This window comes from Prionailurus bengalensis, chromosome A1, assembly GCF_016509475.1.
Source record: "Prionailurus bengalensis isolate Pbe53 chromosome A1, Fcat_Pben_1.1_paternal_pri, whole genome shotgun sequence".
NCBI classification, from domain to species: Eukaryota; Metazoa; Chordata; class Mammalia; order Carnivora; family Felidae; genus Prionailurus; species Prionailurus bengalensis.
The window spans coordinates 47,672,647-47,687,146 of NC_057343.1; the positions used below are offsets into that span (position 1 = coordinate 47,672,647).

At 35.7% G+C, this 14,500-nt stretch overlaps 1 protein-coding gene across 1 annotated transcript in view; it reads left to right on the forward strand.

Moving 5' to 3' along the window:
- The window catches only part of PIBF1 (progesterone immunomodulatory binding factor 1), a 209,735-nt gene that overhangs the window by 11,221 nt on the left and 184,014 nt on the right, over window positions 1-14,500 (forward strand). The window contains exon 5 of the mRNA XM_043580403.1: window positions 982-1,101. Coding sequence (XP_043436338.1) covers window positions 982-1,101 — 120 coding nt within the window. The remainder of the gene's footprint in view (window positions 1-981; window positions 1,102-14,500) is intronic.

The following is a 14,500-nucleotide window of genomic DNA, read 5'->3' on the forward strand; positions in this document are numbered from 1 at the left end:
ATAGTAAGGAATTTCAGATTGCATGCCTATATAATAAATAGGCATAATTACCCTTTCCAAATGTGCTCATGGCTTCTTAACTTCATAGGAATTTGTCAGATGGAACACTTTACTAGATTAGGTCAGACAAATTCCCCTGAGAATTATGAGTGAGAAGAGAGATCTGAACTGAATGGAAGTAGTGATATGAAAGATAACCCCTGATTCATCCTGATTATCGCTTACACTGCAGTGGTAGCAGTAGAGCTTCCCCAAGAGCCTAGGATGTAGGCTCACCATATGTTTAGGCAATAAAGAGAGAGCAATGTACAAACTAGGCAAAAATTCCTGCCTATAGGAGTGGAGCATTATAGACGATAAATTAAAAGTAATACGTAGAATGTTTGTCGTAAGTGCTATGGAGAAAAGAGCAGGGGTGAGAATAGAAACTGCCACCAGGTGGGGATACTATTTTAAATCAGGTTAGGAGGATTAGGGAGGGTTTACTGATAGGGTGACATTTGATCAGAGACCTGAAAGGAGTGAAAGCATGAGCTATGCATTTGTATGTGGGAAAAAATTCCTCTATCAGAGGAAATAAGGGCAAAACTCGGACACATAATGTGTTCAGGAAGTAATAAGCAGATAATGTGGAATGAGCAGTGGTGGGAAATGGAGAATAAGTAGTAAATGGAGTATAGATAGAGGAGAAGAGAGACTGTGCCGGGGATGGAGAATTACAGATAATCTAGACTTTGAGGAAACTGAATCGGACATCAAGGCTTAATGTTAGTGGTCAAAGTCAGTTAACAACAGTCTTGTTTCTGTTTTGTACAAACAAATGTTTATTGTACGGGTATATATTCTGAAACTTTTTAGCACTTTTCATTTTGTTACTTTCATATTTTTATTACTGATAATTGAGGGTACTATAAATTAGCTAATTTCAATGGTAACTTGGATTCTAAAATGGCTTATTAACTTGATTTTTTGTTTTTAAAGATTCGGTTCTATGAACTAGTAAATCCATTAAGAAAGGAAATCTCTGAACTGCAAGTGAAAAAGAATGACCTATTAGAAGAATTGAGTGAAAATAAAGGCCAATTGAAACAACTGACAGAGGTTTGTATGATTTTGATCACTTGTGGGAGAAGCTCCAAGTTTTTTTAATAGAGAGTTCCTCAAGATTTGTGATCAGGAATATAAAAGTCAATGATCAGAAAATGGGACTGGGTGATGCCGACTACTGCGATTCTTCAAGTAGTGGGAAGGTTAAAGTGGAGATGGTCGTCTGAAAGATTGGCAACGTCAGTCTGTGCTGTTGACTCGTAGTCTGTGGTTGAGTATTTTGTTGTAACTCTTTCATTCTTAGTCTTCGTTACACTAGAGCCTTGTTTGTGATCCGAAAGGGAGCTGCTATCCATTTATCATTTTGCCCCTTCATTAAATACATTAGTTCTCCTGATGCTTGTTCAGAGCATGTGCTTTGATAGAAGCATCAGCCCCAGTGATGTGCATGGTCCTGTGCCGCGTACTGGCAACAGGGGATTCAAGAGGCTCTGCCCTTCTAGGGTTTGCACTCTAATAGAGTTAGAACCTTAGATGATATCTTGACACTGCCATTTTTCTGTGTAACTTGGAATAAGCCGTTTAATGTTTACTGCTCTGTCAGTAAAGAGAGAAGATAACCCTGTTTGTCCATTCATGTCCATTGAACTGCTCATATTTCTGTTTCAAAGTAAAAATGTCATTTTTCGCAAAGTCGCATATAAATATTTTTATGTCCTTTTTCAAGGGCAGCTTTTACCGAAGATGTATTGTCTAGAAATAAATAATTAAAATTTAATTTATATTTCATTGCTCTAATTTGCTGTTCTGTGAGTTCTGGACAGAATCTACTTCCATCATTAATGTAGAGCCAATATTACAGGCAAATGAAGGCTCATATTCTTCCTCTCCTCACAGGAGTGATTAAGTCAGCAGGAGTGGTGGCAGAGAAGCATATGTGCCAATATGAACCCTACTACAAGGTTCTATTTTGGGTTTGTTCTTTTTCTTCTGATAACCTGCTACATTGTGCAGGTAAAGTATTTTGCACACTTGAGAAAGATAGCTTTTAATGTTTAAAAATTTTCATCTATAGTCAGAATAATAAAGGGCAAAGTTTGAAGGCCTCAGTTTGGCTACTAGCTAATTTTGCAGGCTTGGCCAAATCATTTAATCTCTTTTTCTGTAAAATGGATGGCGGTGGTGGAAACACAGGACTTGCTGGGGACAAGGCAGTTAGATGGGTTTTCAGACTTAGTTCTGTAGCACCTCATGGTACCTCAGCTTCCCTCAGAGACTTCTTATTTTTTTAGGAGGAGGACTGAAAAAGTTTCCTAACCTTGTTTATATCAAGCTACCTCTTCTTTAATGACTTTAACGTTGGTGGATTCTAAGAATGGTTTCTTTTGAACTAAAGATTCCTTGGGCCAAAAAGAAAAAAAACTTGCAACTCTAGAATTATTATTAGTATGTGATATATTTTTACTGTGTGGTAAAGCAGATATCCCAACTCTCGAGGGTCAATAATGGCATTGTATCCCAGATCTTTGTTTGTTTGTTTCAACCTTGCGAATAGCACTTTTAGTGTTTTATTGATAGGAAAACACTAGATAATTTACACTGGTCTGACTCATAGGTTCCTGAGTGTTTTTAATGCACCAATAATTCTTGAACGAAGAAACAGTTTTGTTTGTAAACCTGTATTGGACGTCTTCAGAGATATGGTACAAACAGGATATATATAGAAAGAGAAGGAGAGAGAGAAAGAAGGGTTTATTTTAAGGAATTGGCTCACATGATTGTGGAGACTTGATGAGTCCAAAATCTGATGGGGTAGGCTGGCAGACTGGAGATTCAGGGGAGAGTTGCAGTTCAAGTCCAAAGATAGTCTGCTGACAGAATTCCTTCTTGCTGAAGGGAGGTCAGATTTTATTAAGTCCTTTGGCTGATTAGATGTGGCTCGCCACGGGATACCTGGGTGGCTCAGTGAATTAAGCATCTGACTTCGGCTTAGGTCATGATCTCACGGTCTGTGAGTTCGAGCCCCACGTCAGGCTCTGGGCTGACAGCTCAGAGGCTGAAACCTGCTTCAGATTCTGTGTCTCCCTCTCTCTCTGCCCCTCCCCCATTTGTGCTCTGTCTCACTCTGTCTCTCAAAAATAAAAAAATAACATAAAAAAAGATGTGGCTTACCACATTATTGAGGGTAATTGGCTGTACTGAAAGTCTATTGATTTAAATGTTACTCTCATCTAAAAAATACCTTTACAGAAAGATCTAAAATAATGTTTGACTAAATATTTGAGTATTGTGGGCTAACCACTTGACACATGAAATTAACCATCACAGAACCCTTCCATGTGTAAGTTTGTTTCTTAAAGGTTTATCATTTCTCAGCTGAAAATATCCTGTCTTAAACCTTTTCCTAAATTTAACAATCATATAAACAGAGAATTGAATCACAATCAGGAAAAAAGAAGCAGTGTCTTGTCTACTTAATAAAAGGGCTTAAAAACCCAGAGAATGTGATTTAGACAGAACAGAATTTACTTTTATATTAAAGCCTCATAAAGTTTGATTCTTCTCCTCTGTTAAGGGCTAATACAGGTCAACTTGCCCAACAGTGAAGAAAAGTAAACAATATTTTTAAATTAAAAGACTTTTATAAGGATATAGTGAACAATAAATATAATATTTAACGTTAAAAGAAATTTTGCTTAACTATATATTTGGGGGATTTTTTTTTAAATGGTTTGTTAAATTATTTACTGCCCTGGTATTTGGAAAGTTCACAGATACTGGTTTACATTCCATCTTTGCAACTTGACAATGGCATGATGATCTTGGACAAAAAACTTAGTCTTCTTTACTCTCCCTGCCCCTAATCTTACAACTTTTCCATCTACTAAATAGGATGAGACTATATAACACTTTCCTCATATGGCCATTATTAATAAGAGTGAAATTCACTCAGTAAATGTATATCGTACATCTCTTATGTGGCAGGCATTGTTGTAGGTGCTTGGGATACCTCAGTGAGCAAAACAGTGCTCTCAGGCCTCATGGAGTTTATATTTTAAAAGGAGTACAGGGAAACAAATAGTAAGCATTATAAATAAGCACATCATAGAGATAGAAGGTGATAACAGCAAAGGGCAAAAGAAAAATGGTTCATAGAGAGCAGGGAAAAAACTATATTCAGAATTCTGTAGGGTCAGCTAATAGGCCTCATTGAGGAGGTTAGACATTTACAAAGACTTGGAGGTGGGGGAGACAACAGAGTCCTCAAGGAAGAACTTCCAGGTGGAGGGAACAGCCAATGCAAAGGCAAGAGGGTGCCTTGGTGTTTGTGGAACAGTGAGGAAGCCAATATGACTGGTGGTTGAAGGGAGAGAATAGTTAGATAAGATCAGAGAGGTAATGGGTTTGTTGAGGTAATTGTGACAACTTTGATTTTAACCATAAGTGAAAAGAAGCATTGGAGGATTTGGGGGAAGATGTGGCATGATCTGACATATTGTGAAAGGATTATTCTGACTGGTACATAGTAGACCCTCAAAGAGTTTTAAAGAGCTTTGTTAATGACCCAGAAAATGGATTTTTGCTGAGAACAGACTATAGAGCTCTAAGGATGGAAACAGACTTGTTATGAAGCTGTTGTAGTTATGTAGGTGAGAGGGGGTAGTGCTTCAGATCAGGGATCAGGGTAGCAGCAGTAGAAGTGCTGTGAACTGGTTGGGCCCTATACGTATTCTAAAAGTAGAGCCGTTAGGATTCCCTGATGAATTGAATGGAGGACATGAAAGAAAGATAGGAGTCCAAATCAACTCCAATGTTTGGGGATTGAAATCATGATGGATTTACATTCAGCTGAGATGGTAGCTTGTGGGTGAGGCAGATTTAGGGTTAAAAGAGAGTTCAGGTTTTAGCTGTTTTGAGTTTGAGAGATCTGTTAGATGTACAATTGAAAATACTTGGATATGCAAGTCTGAACTTGGGAAGCTATGTATTTGGAAGTTGTTAACATAAAGAATAATACTTAAAGCCAGGATGGGATCACCACAGGAGGGTGTACAGAGGGGGGCTAGGTCCTGAGTTCTAGGACAGTTCAATATTGAACTGTAGAATAGAGAAGGAGGATTTATCCGTGAGGAAAGGAAACCAAGAGAATTTCATGTCCCGGAAGCCAAGGGAGAAAAGTTTGTCAAGGAAGAGAGTCAACTATTTCAAATGCTGTCCATAGGTCTAGTATGATGAAGTCTGGGAATTCACATTATATTTAATAAGGCCATTGATAACCTTGTGAATCACTGTGAATCCATCACTGGTGGAGTGATGAGGTCAAAACTTTGATTACAGTGTGTTTAAGAGTAGAGGAAAGGAATCGGAGACAAGTCTAGGCAACTCTTTCTGTAGAGCTTTGATTGCATAAGGGAACATCAGGATAGAGATGAAGATGACAGAAGAAGTAGGGTCAAGGGAGGCATTTGTTTTTAAGGTGAGAGAACATAACTAATATACACAAAATTACATTGTTAAACCATAGAAGTTTTTTCGTTGTCAATAACAGACATTCATCTAATTGCTAACCAGCAGTGTAGGCAGTGCTCTTGGACATCAGGGTATACTTGTGTCTAAGGCTCACCACGTCAGTGTGATCCATGTGATAAAAAGAATCATCTGTGTTTGGGGCATAGCCAGTAATTACATATTTGGGAGAAAGTGTTAGAACTCAGTGGTGTTTGTTGATTGAATTACTCTTGAGTTTTAAAGCATTTTATCTTCGTATTCCACGTAATGGCTTTTAAAATAATAATTTTATTAGAGTAAATCACTTAGCTCTTGATGGCTTGAGTTTTAATTTTACGTGAACTTTTTACCAAAAGATGGGACTCAGTTTAAAAAACAACTGAAGAATGTGAATATAACCAGATATAAGGAAGGTAGAGAAGATTATGATCATTAAAGGAAGGTTTGTAAACAGGAAGTTTATCAAAAATCATTGCATTAGGATTCAGTTAGGTTGAAGAGGTAACAGAGATTGCCAGGTTACTGGAGTTCAGTTGTCATCAGTGAGAGTCATTGTCTCGAGGACTTTTAAGTGTTCCCAAGCACCTAGTTTATTTAAAGCACTAAATGAAATTGTTTTTAAGTGCAGATTTCTGTTTTTGGTTCTGTTACTTGAAATGTTCTCGTTTCGGTGCTTTTTACCCAGTGGGTTTCATAATTCTTTCCTCTTCATTATGTGTGCTGTATGTAGAGTAATTTATTGTTGGTGGTTTGAGGCAGGTAATTAGGAACTCAAAAATGCCCATCATATACAAATGGAGTAGCAAAATTTTTTTACTTTTCTAGTGGTATCATTAATTTAGGTCTCAATACATAAAAGTAAATTTTCTTCTTAACTATTGTGAGAGAAAATTTGGATTCCTTCCTAAGGGGAATAAATATTTTATTTCATAGAGGACAAGTTGAAAATGCATCCAGTGAAAGATAGTATCCATTTCTAACTCTCCTAAATTTGACAAATGTAAGGAAGTATTACTTCATTCAATAAGCAGTAAGATACAGTGCCACAGTAAGCCTTGGGACAAGGTCGTGGTGTTAATGGCTGCAATCACTATGAAGTTACTGATATTCAGTAAGTCATGAGTCTAAATTTTTATAATATTTGACCTTTTCATATAGTAATTCAGCAAACATTTTATCTTTATATACATTTAGGGTTGGATACCTTAAGGGAAGTAACATGGGTCTTACACACAATGCTATGTAATTTTAAAGAGGAATAAAATCTCTGAAAAAAAAAAAATGACTAGATGGTATTCACCCAAGAATTTTAAAGGACTTCAAGGATGTACTTGAAATGGCAGCAAATGTATAATCTTGTTATTCAAATGGAGCAGTTAGAGTAGATTTAATTGCTTGAGAGATGGTAAATTGTCTACCCATCCTTAGAAACTAAGGACCTTGATAACTACAAACTGGATAAACGACACTTCTGTTCCTCCTGAGCTTGCAGAATGCATGAAGACTAGGATACTGAATAATTATTTAAGTGTAAACTTATAGGAGAAGGTCAACAAAAAATTGTTAAATGAATATAAAGGAACAAACCAAATATAGTATTTTACTTGAGTGATACCTGTACATGATGGAATATATAGACTTCCAAAAAGCCATTCACAGACTTCTAAATTGTAGTTTTAAAAATTTTGACAGACTTCTGAAGAATTGTTATTATGAGTACTTGGGGAATTGCTTTCTCTTCAGTGTTTGAAAAATGAGAGCCAGAGAGTAGAAATAAAAGAAACTTTATGAAAAATCATAAAGTCCGGAGATAACTGTCCGGAGATAACTGTTAAGTCCAATCTTATTAAATATTTAACATTTTAAAGCATTATACTAGAAAGGAAGCCCGGAGGAGAATCTCAAATTTGGAGACAGTAAAGTTTTTCTTAGTAGAATAAAAAAACTAGTAAGGCAAATTGGAGGAAGATCTCAGGAGATAAGAGGACTGATTATAACTTGTGTGGTTTCTTTTTTATAACCTCTCAGTTTATAATCCCCAAATTAGCATGTTCAAAATTGGTCACCGGCTCTAGAGAGTATAATATATTTCCATTTTATTAAAATATTTTCAAGAATAGATAACTTCAAAGAATCTTACAGGGAATGCCAGTGTATCTATCACCTAATTTCTGCCATTAACATTTTATTATACCTGTCCTACTCACATATATATCCATCCATTCACCAGTCATATTGAGTCTTATGAGAAATTGTCAAGCCTTTTTTTCCATGTATGAATATTTTATTCCTTTTAATTGCCGAGTAATATTCCATTATATGGATGTGTTCATTAACCAGTTGATGGGCATTTGAGTTATTTCCACCTTGGAGCCATTATAAATAAAGCTGCTTCAAACATTTGAATATGGGCTTTTGTGTGGGCATGTTTTTGTTTTTCAGGGGTAAATGTTAAAAGTGGAATTTTTCACTTCTAGATTTCCATTTGGTTGTTTATTCATTGTGAGCGTATTTTTCTTTATGCCATTGAGAATAGTTAAATCACTGCTCTAAAGCCTTGTTGCTAATTCCAAAATCTGGGTCACCTCAGAGTTGATCTCTGTTCATTGTCTTTTAAAAATGGGTTACGTTTTTCTGTTTCTTCAGAAGTCAAGTAATTGTAAATTGTTTATTTAAAACGTAGGGTAAACTTCGATCATAACATGTGACTGTTGTGGAGACTACATTTTATGTTCCTCTAGATAGTGCCTTTGTTTTTACTGTAGCAGAAATTAACCTGGTTGTACTCAAGCTGCATACTGTGTCTCTTGGGCAGCATCTCAAATTTCAGTTCAACTTTTTTGGGCGTTAGTATGGCTTCGTGGGTCTCTCCTACACATACGTTGTTCAGAGGTCAACCAGAGATTTGGCTGAGATTGTCCATAGAACTCAAGGTTCCCTTTCTCTGGTTGTCTGGAATCTGTCCTTACATTAGAGCATCTGAGTTGCCCTAAACTCTGTCTTCTGATTCTTCAAGCTAGAAAGATGAAGGATTTTCTGCTGCAACTTGGCACCGAGTAGGCCTCCCCCTCAAACTAAAACCCTTTTAAAAAAAGTCAGACAAGACCAGGAGACTCATCTAGGAAAATTTGCTTCTTCCTTGTGCAGATGGACTCCGCTTTAGAATTTGCCTAATTTGGGTCACTTTTCTGTACCCTTAGGTAGTTGTTTTATATTTTGTCCAGAATTTATGCTTGTTCTACATTAGAATTGTTCAAGTGGGAACTTACAGAGCCATTAGCAGATGTAGAACTGCTTACAATTTTGTTTTAAGCGTAGGTGAAGAAAGAGAAAATCTAACCTATGCAGATAGAATATTTGACTTTGAGATCACCCTACTTTTTTTTAAAAAGGGCCTTAGCTCCATGGGAGACACTTTTTCTCAACATGTTTGGCTTTGTACTGACATGGATGGTGACGTGTCCGGCGCTATTAAGAAAAATATTAGAAGCAAAAGAAAACATATTACTAGACCTTGAAACAAGTGTGCAGTTTTGAAAACTGTAACTTTGGTTGTTTGCACTTCTTACCTACTGATAATTATTGAATTCCTGATAAAGCAATAGAGTTTGGAGTTTAGAAACTAAAATCTGGTAATCAGGGAGCTAAGTTCATTCTCTGGAGATATATGAAAACTAGGATGTGTTGAATGAACACCAACAGCTAGGAAAAAATGCAGTTGAAGTTTCTAAAATCACAATACAGATGAGGATTGAGTTGCAAGAGGATAGGAGTACCTGGGTGGCTTACTGGGTTAAACATTGGACTTGATCTCAGTTCAGGTCTTGATCTCAGGGTCGTGAATTCAAGCTCCGCGTTGGACTCCGTGGTAGGCGTGAAGCTTACTTTAAAAAAAAAAAAAAAAAATTTGTAAGAGGCTAAACTCAAGACAAATCCAGGAAGGTGCGTACTATGTCATAGAACAAGTAGTAAGTTAATAGAAACTTGGAAGAGGAGAGAACAGCCAACAAATATAGATGCTTCAAAAATGACAATAATGACAGTTTCATTGTTGTTTAGTAAGAGAAACTAATATATTTGTTAGTTGTGTCTCTGAGTTTGAGACTGACAACTAGGAGAACAAATCTTGTACTTTAGTAAATAAGACTTTCCTAGATTGAGTTAGTAGTTTCCAAAATGGTCTTAATTTTTTTCACCACATGGTGGCAGCATATATTCATCTATTTCTTTAACCTGTTTTGGTCTGCTCAGAAAATCTTGTCATTTTTGACCTAAAGGCCAAAGTGTTACCTTGTAACCTTATTTTCATTTATTTTTTTTTTTACATTTATTTATTTATTTATTTTGGGAGAGTGAGGGGGAGGGGCAGAGAAAGAGAGGGGGAGAGAATCCCACACAGGCCCTGCACTCACGAACCCTGAGATCATGACCTAAGCCGAAATCAAGTTAGATACTTAACCAACTGAGCCAGCCAGGAGTCCACCTTATTTTCATTTCTATTCCTTACTTCATATCCACTGCCTAAAACCAGTCAAATACGATTTTTTCCTAATAATTCAGATTTATAACTGGAAGACAAAAGTATAAAAACTAACTTTCCTGGCATAACACATATTCTTCAGACCAAAGGTGTGTCGATTATTATACTGATTTCATAATTATACCTAATAAAAATATTTAGAGATGTTAAAGCCCTGTAAGTACACCATTAACTCTGCTTTTGTTTATATAATCTGGTTCATAGCCGATATGACATGAAAACTATCTTAGAAATTTAACAGAAAGTAATTTTGGGGGGCACCAGCGTGGCTCAGTCAGTTAAGCATCCGACTCTTGGTTTCAGCTCAGGTCATCATCTCATGGTTCATGGGTTCGAGTCCCACATTGGGCTCTGTGCTGACGGTGCAGAGCCTGCTTGGGTGTCTCTCTGTCTCTCTCTCTCTCTCTCTCTCTCTCAAAATAAATTTTTTTTAAAAAAAAGGATTTTTGATTTTTAAAAATGAAGTCACCCTTCCTGACGTGCAAATATTAATGAATTTCTGGGATCTTCTTTCATAATTTTTTTTTCCAGATCTGTAATAAAATTTGGAAATAATATCTAGACACTAACACTGGAAAATAGGGCTCATCTTCTACTTCAAATTTATTTATTTTTTTGAGGGGCTGCACCCTCTACTTCAAGTTTGGAGTTTGTAAGTGTCAGTAATGACTAAAATTAACGTATTTTGAGCTGTATTGTGTGTATAAGCTTGTGTACGGTACTTAGTATTTTCATAAGTGCTGTACTTTTATTTTCTACTTATGAAATCTGTAACAGGTCAAATTTTGTTCCAATGCATGTAGCTAAACCATGTGCAGCTATTTTGCTGCTGTAGAGTTATTTCGGTATGTAAGTTTTGTTTCAGAAGAAAGAAATGTTAACAGTACTATGTAAGGAATTAATGAGTTTGCCCTGAATGAAGCTATAGCGTTTCATGAGGAAATGGTGAAAAATTTTTTTCTTATGAGAACTTTGGTAACTAGGAAGCAAGAAGAGTGTTTTGTTTAAGATAACTTCCTCGTTTAGAAACATAGTGACGTTTGTTAAGAAAAATTCTGCAAGATTACCTCGAGGCTCATTTTAGGTACATCGTAGGTATTCGTATATGAGTAATCCAGTTGACTTTAACTGTATGAAAATGAGGTATGATACATATTTGTTATTTAGGTTTTTATATTTCAGGGACATTAAATTTTCTGAAATTTCTTTTTTACCCGACTTAACTGATGAGATTTAAATTACTTTTTAAGGTACATGTTTAAGATGATATCTGTCATTTATAATTATCCTATCTAACAAACGTATCAGTAAACAATAATAGTTTTGCCCCTATGTTAAAGTAAACAAACACTTCTCAAAATTTTGATTTATCGTTACATTTGTAGGCTCTTTTGGTCAGAGGTAGAACTAAGAATCTCAATTTTAATGAACGGCCTGGGATTCTAATGTGGCAGCTTCGTGCATTTGAAACACACTCTTGAACCCGGTGGCCAAGATGGTATATCACCATATTATGACAGGAAAAAAACTCATGAGGGACCTTACCAAATGCTCAACTTGTATCAAGATACACTGTAACCACTTCATTCTTTTCATCTACATCTCAGCCCAGATTCCACAAACATATTTGGGTGTCTAAGAGTTCTTTTTGGTCATTTTTAATTTTATGAGATAACTTTATGATCTAAAAAATTAATTAATAACTGCATATTCTAGATCATCTGAACAAATAATTTATACTAAGAGTGTAATCACTATGATGTTCGTGCCCATGTTTGCATTTAATTTTGTCATGGCACCACAAAGATAATTTTAAAAATAGCCATCAGCTGGGGCACCTGGGTGGTTCAGTGGGTTAAGTGTCCGACTTAGGCTCAGGTCGGATCTCATGGTTCTTGAGACCCGCGTCAAGCTCTGCTGATAGCTCAGAGCCTGGAACCTGCTTCAGATTCTGTGTCCTTTCTCTCTCTGCTCCTCCCCCACTTGTACCCTGTCTCTCTCTCTTTCAAAAGTAAGTAAACATTAAAAATATTTTTCTAAATAGCCATCAACTTAATATGTAAAATACACACTTCAGCCAAATAAAGGCCAGATGCTGTCATGGATTACTGTATGAATACAGGTTTCACAGTTCACATAGAGAAAAACAGTCACGATATTGAGTCATCATACTTGATGCCTGGTATAGCTATGCAAAACTCAAAACTAAATAAACTTCTACATGTTCTAACATTTTAAAGTTACATTATGTAGTCAACAAACTACTGAATAGAACAAGCGTTGCTGTTTAGGCTTACTTGAAAAAGGAGGAAATAAAGGGATTCTAGGAGCTGACAACCTAAATGAGACCTCATTTCATTTTTCCTTTCATCTAATTCCAGTGATCTGCCTCTTAGCAATCTGCCACTTGGGCTAGCAGGCAGCTGGATCTGACTGAAGTTTTGGACTTTAGGAAAACTGGTGTTCCATTTGTATATTTCTGCATAACAAACTACACTAAAACTTGGTGACTTAAAACTATTTATTTGTTACATCTCTGAAGATTGATAGGTTCAGCTGGTTGTTGCTTGCCTGTCTGAGGCTAGAATCATTTGAAGTCTAATTCAGTGACATATTTGGGGTCAGAGCACTCTCTTTGCACCTAGCCTCTCCATATGACTAGTTTAGGCATCCTTCAACATGGTTATTTCAGCACAAGGCAACTAGAGTCCTCCAGAGTGAGCATTCAAGCATTCAAGAAACTCAGGCCAACACTTAAAGGCTTCCTAGGACCTAACTATGAAGTCTCAGAACATCACTTACAGCATATTCTTAGTCAAGCAAACCATTAAGAGGAATAGACTACATTTCTCAGGCGGGTCATAGCTTGCCACATATAAGGGAAGAAGTTGATAGAGGCCATCTTGGAGATAAGCAGGTTTGGGGTGTTTCTCCCCTGGCCTGGTGACAGCCTGGAGACAGTGTGAGAGAGCCTTAAGCAAGATCAGGAAAATTATTGGCAGAAGTTAGTCTGTAAAAATCTATGAATTCCTCCCTACCGCCACCCCAAATAAGATGAATACAATCTCCCTTGCCTCCAGAAAGCTGAAGAATAAAGTATTCTATTGAAATAGAGACTTTTATGTTGACCTTTAAAACTAAACACAGTTTTATTTATCTTGAGAAAATGCTTAATTTATATTGATAAAGATTGAAAAATAAAGGGATGGGCTAACAATTATGAAAAAAGACAACAGGAATGTAATATTAATATCAGATAAGATATAATTTAAGATAAAAACTACAAAACATTAACAAAAAATAATAAAAGATGATTTTTATAGTCATCAACTTCTGCATATCGAATGACAGTAATTATAAAGAAAAAATTTTTAGAAAAACAAGAACTTAATGAAGTAATAATGCTGGGAAAGTTTATAATCTACTTTCTTCAGAAGTAGATTGATTTAATAGATTAAAAAAAGTAAGGACTAGAAGAATTAATTCAGTCAATAATTTTGATTTAGTTACTATATACAAAGCTCAATGTTCTCTAATCAGAATTTTTTTTGTCACTAGGAAGTTTACAAAACTATCAGGTATAAACTTGACCACATTTTAAGTACAGATTTTATAGTTCCTGTTAAAAATCATAATTTAGTAAAACTAGAGATAATTAAAAGGTGGGGGAAATAAACTTACTGAGAAGTTCAGCATATCTTCTAGATCAAAGAGAAAGTAAAACAAAACAATGAAAAGAGAACATTTTACATCAAAATCCTTGAGACATTTAAAGTTGTGCAAGAGGAAAATCTAGAGCTTTAAAATGCCTTTACTGTTAAAGAGAAAGATGAAAAATAAAGACATGCAGTAGTCATTTTAAGAAAGAAAGAAAAACAAGGAGTACAGAATGATTGTATGTTAAGAAAATATAGCTCTGTGGTAATAAGCTTGAAAACTGAAAGAAAAGTGAAATGTCCCAACAAGATATAGATGACTAAAATCAACAGAAGTGGAGAACTTGAATAATCACTATAGAGGCATTAGAAAGTGAGTAAAGATGTATTACTGACGAAATTACTAGGTTCACAGATGGATTACCCAGATAGGTTCACAGCTAATTTCCACAAGGAGAGCTGATTCCAGTTAATTAAACTACACCAAACTATTGAAAAAGATGGAAAGCTCTGAGAAAGATGGTGCAAAAACAAAACAGAACAAATCTATAGGCCAGTTTTACTTATTACTTCACATGCAAAAGTTCTAAATAAAATGAATAGCATTGTATTGAGAGAATAATACTTTATGATTAAAGTATATTCTAGGATAGAAGGGATAATCTATTACATTAGCAAGTTGAAGGAGAAAAACCAATCATATGATTGTATAAGTAGATGATAAAAGATGATAAATCAAAATCTAGCA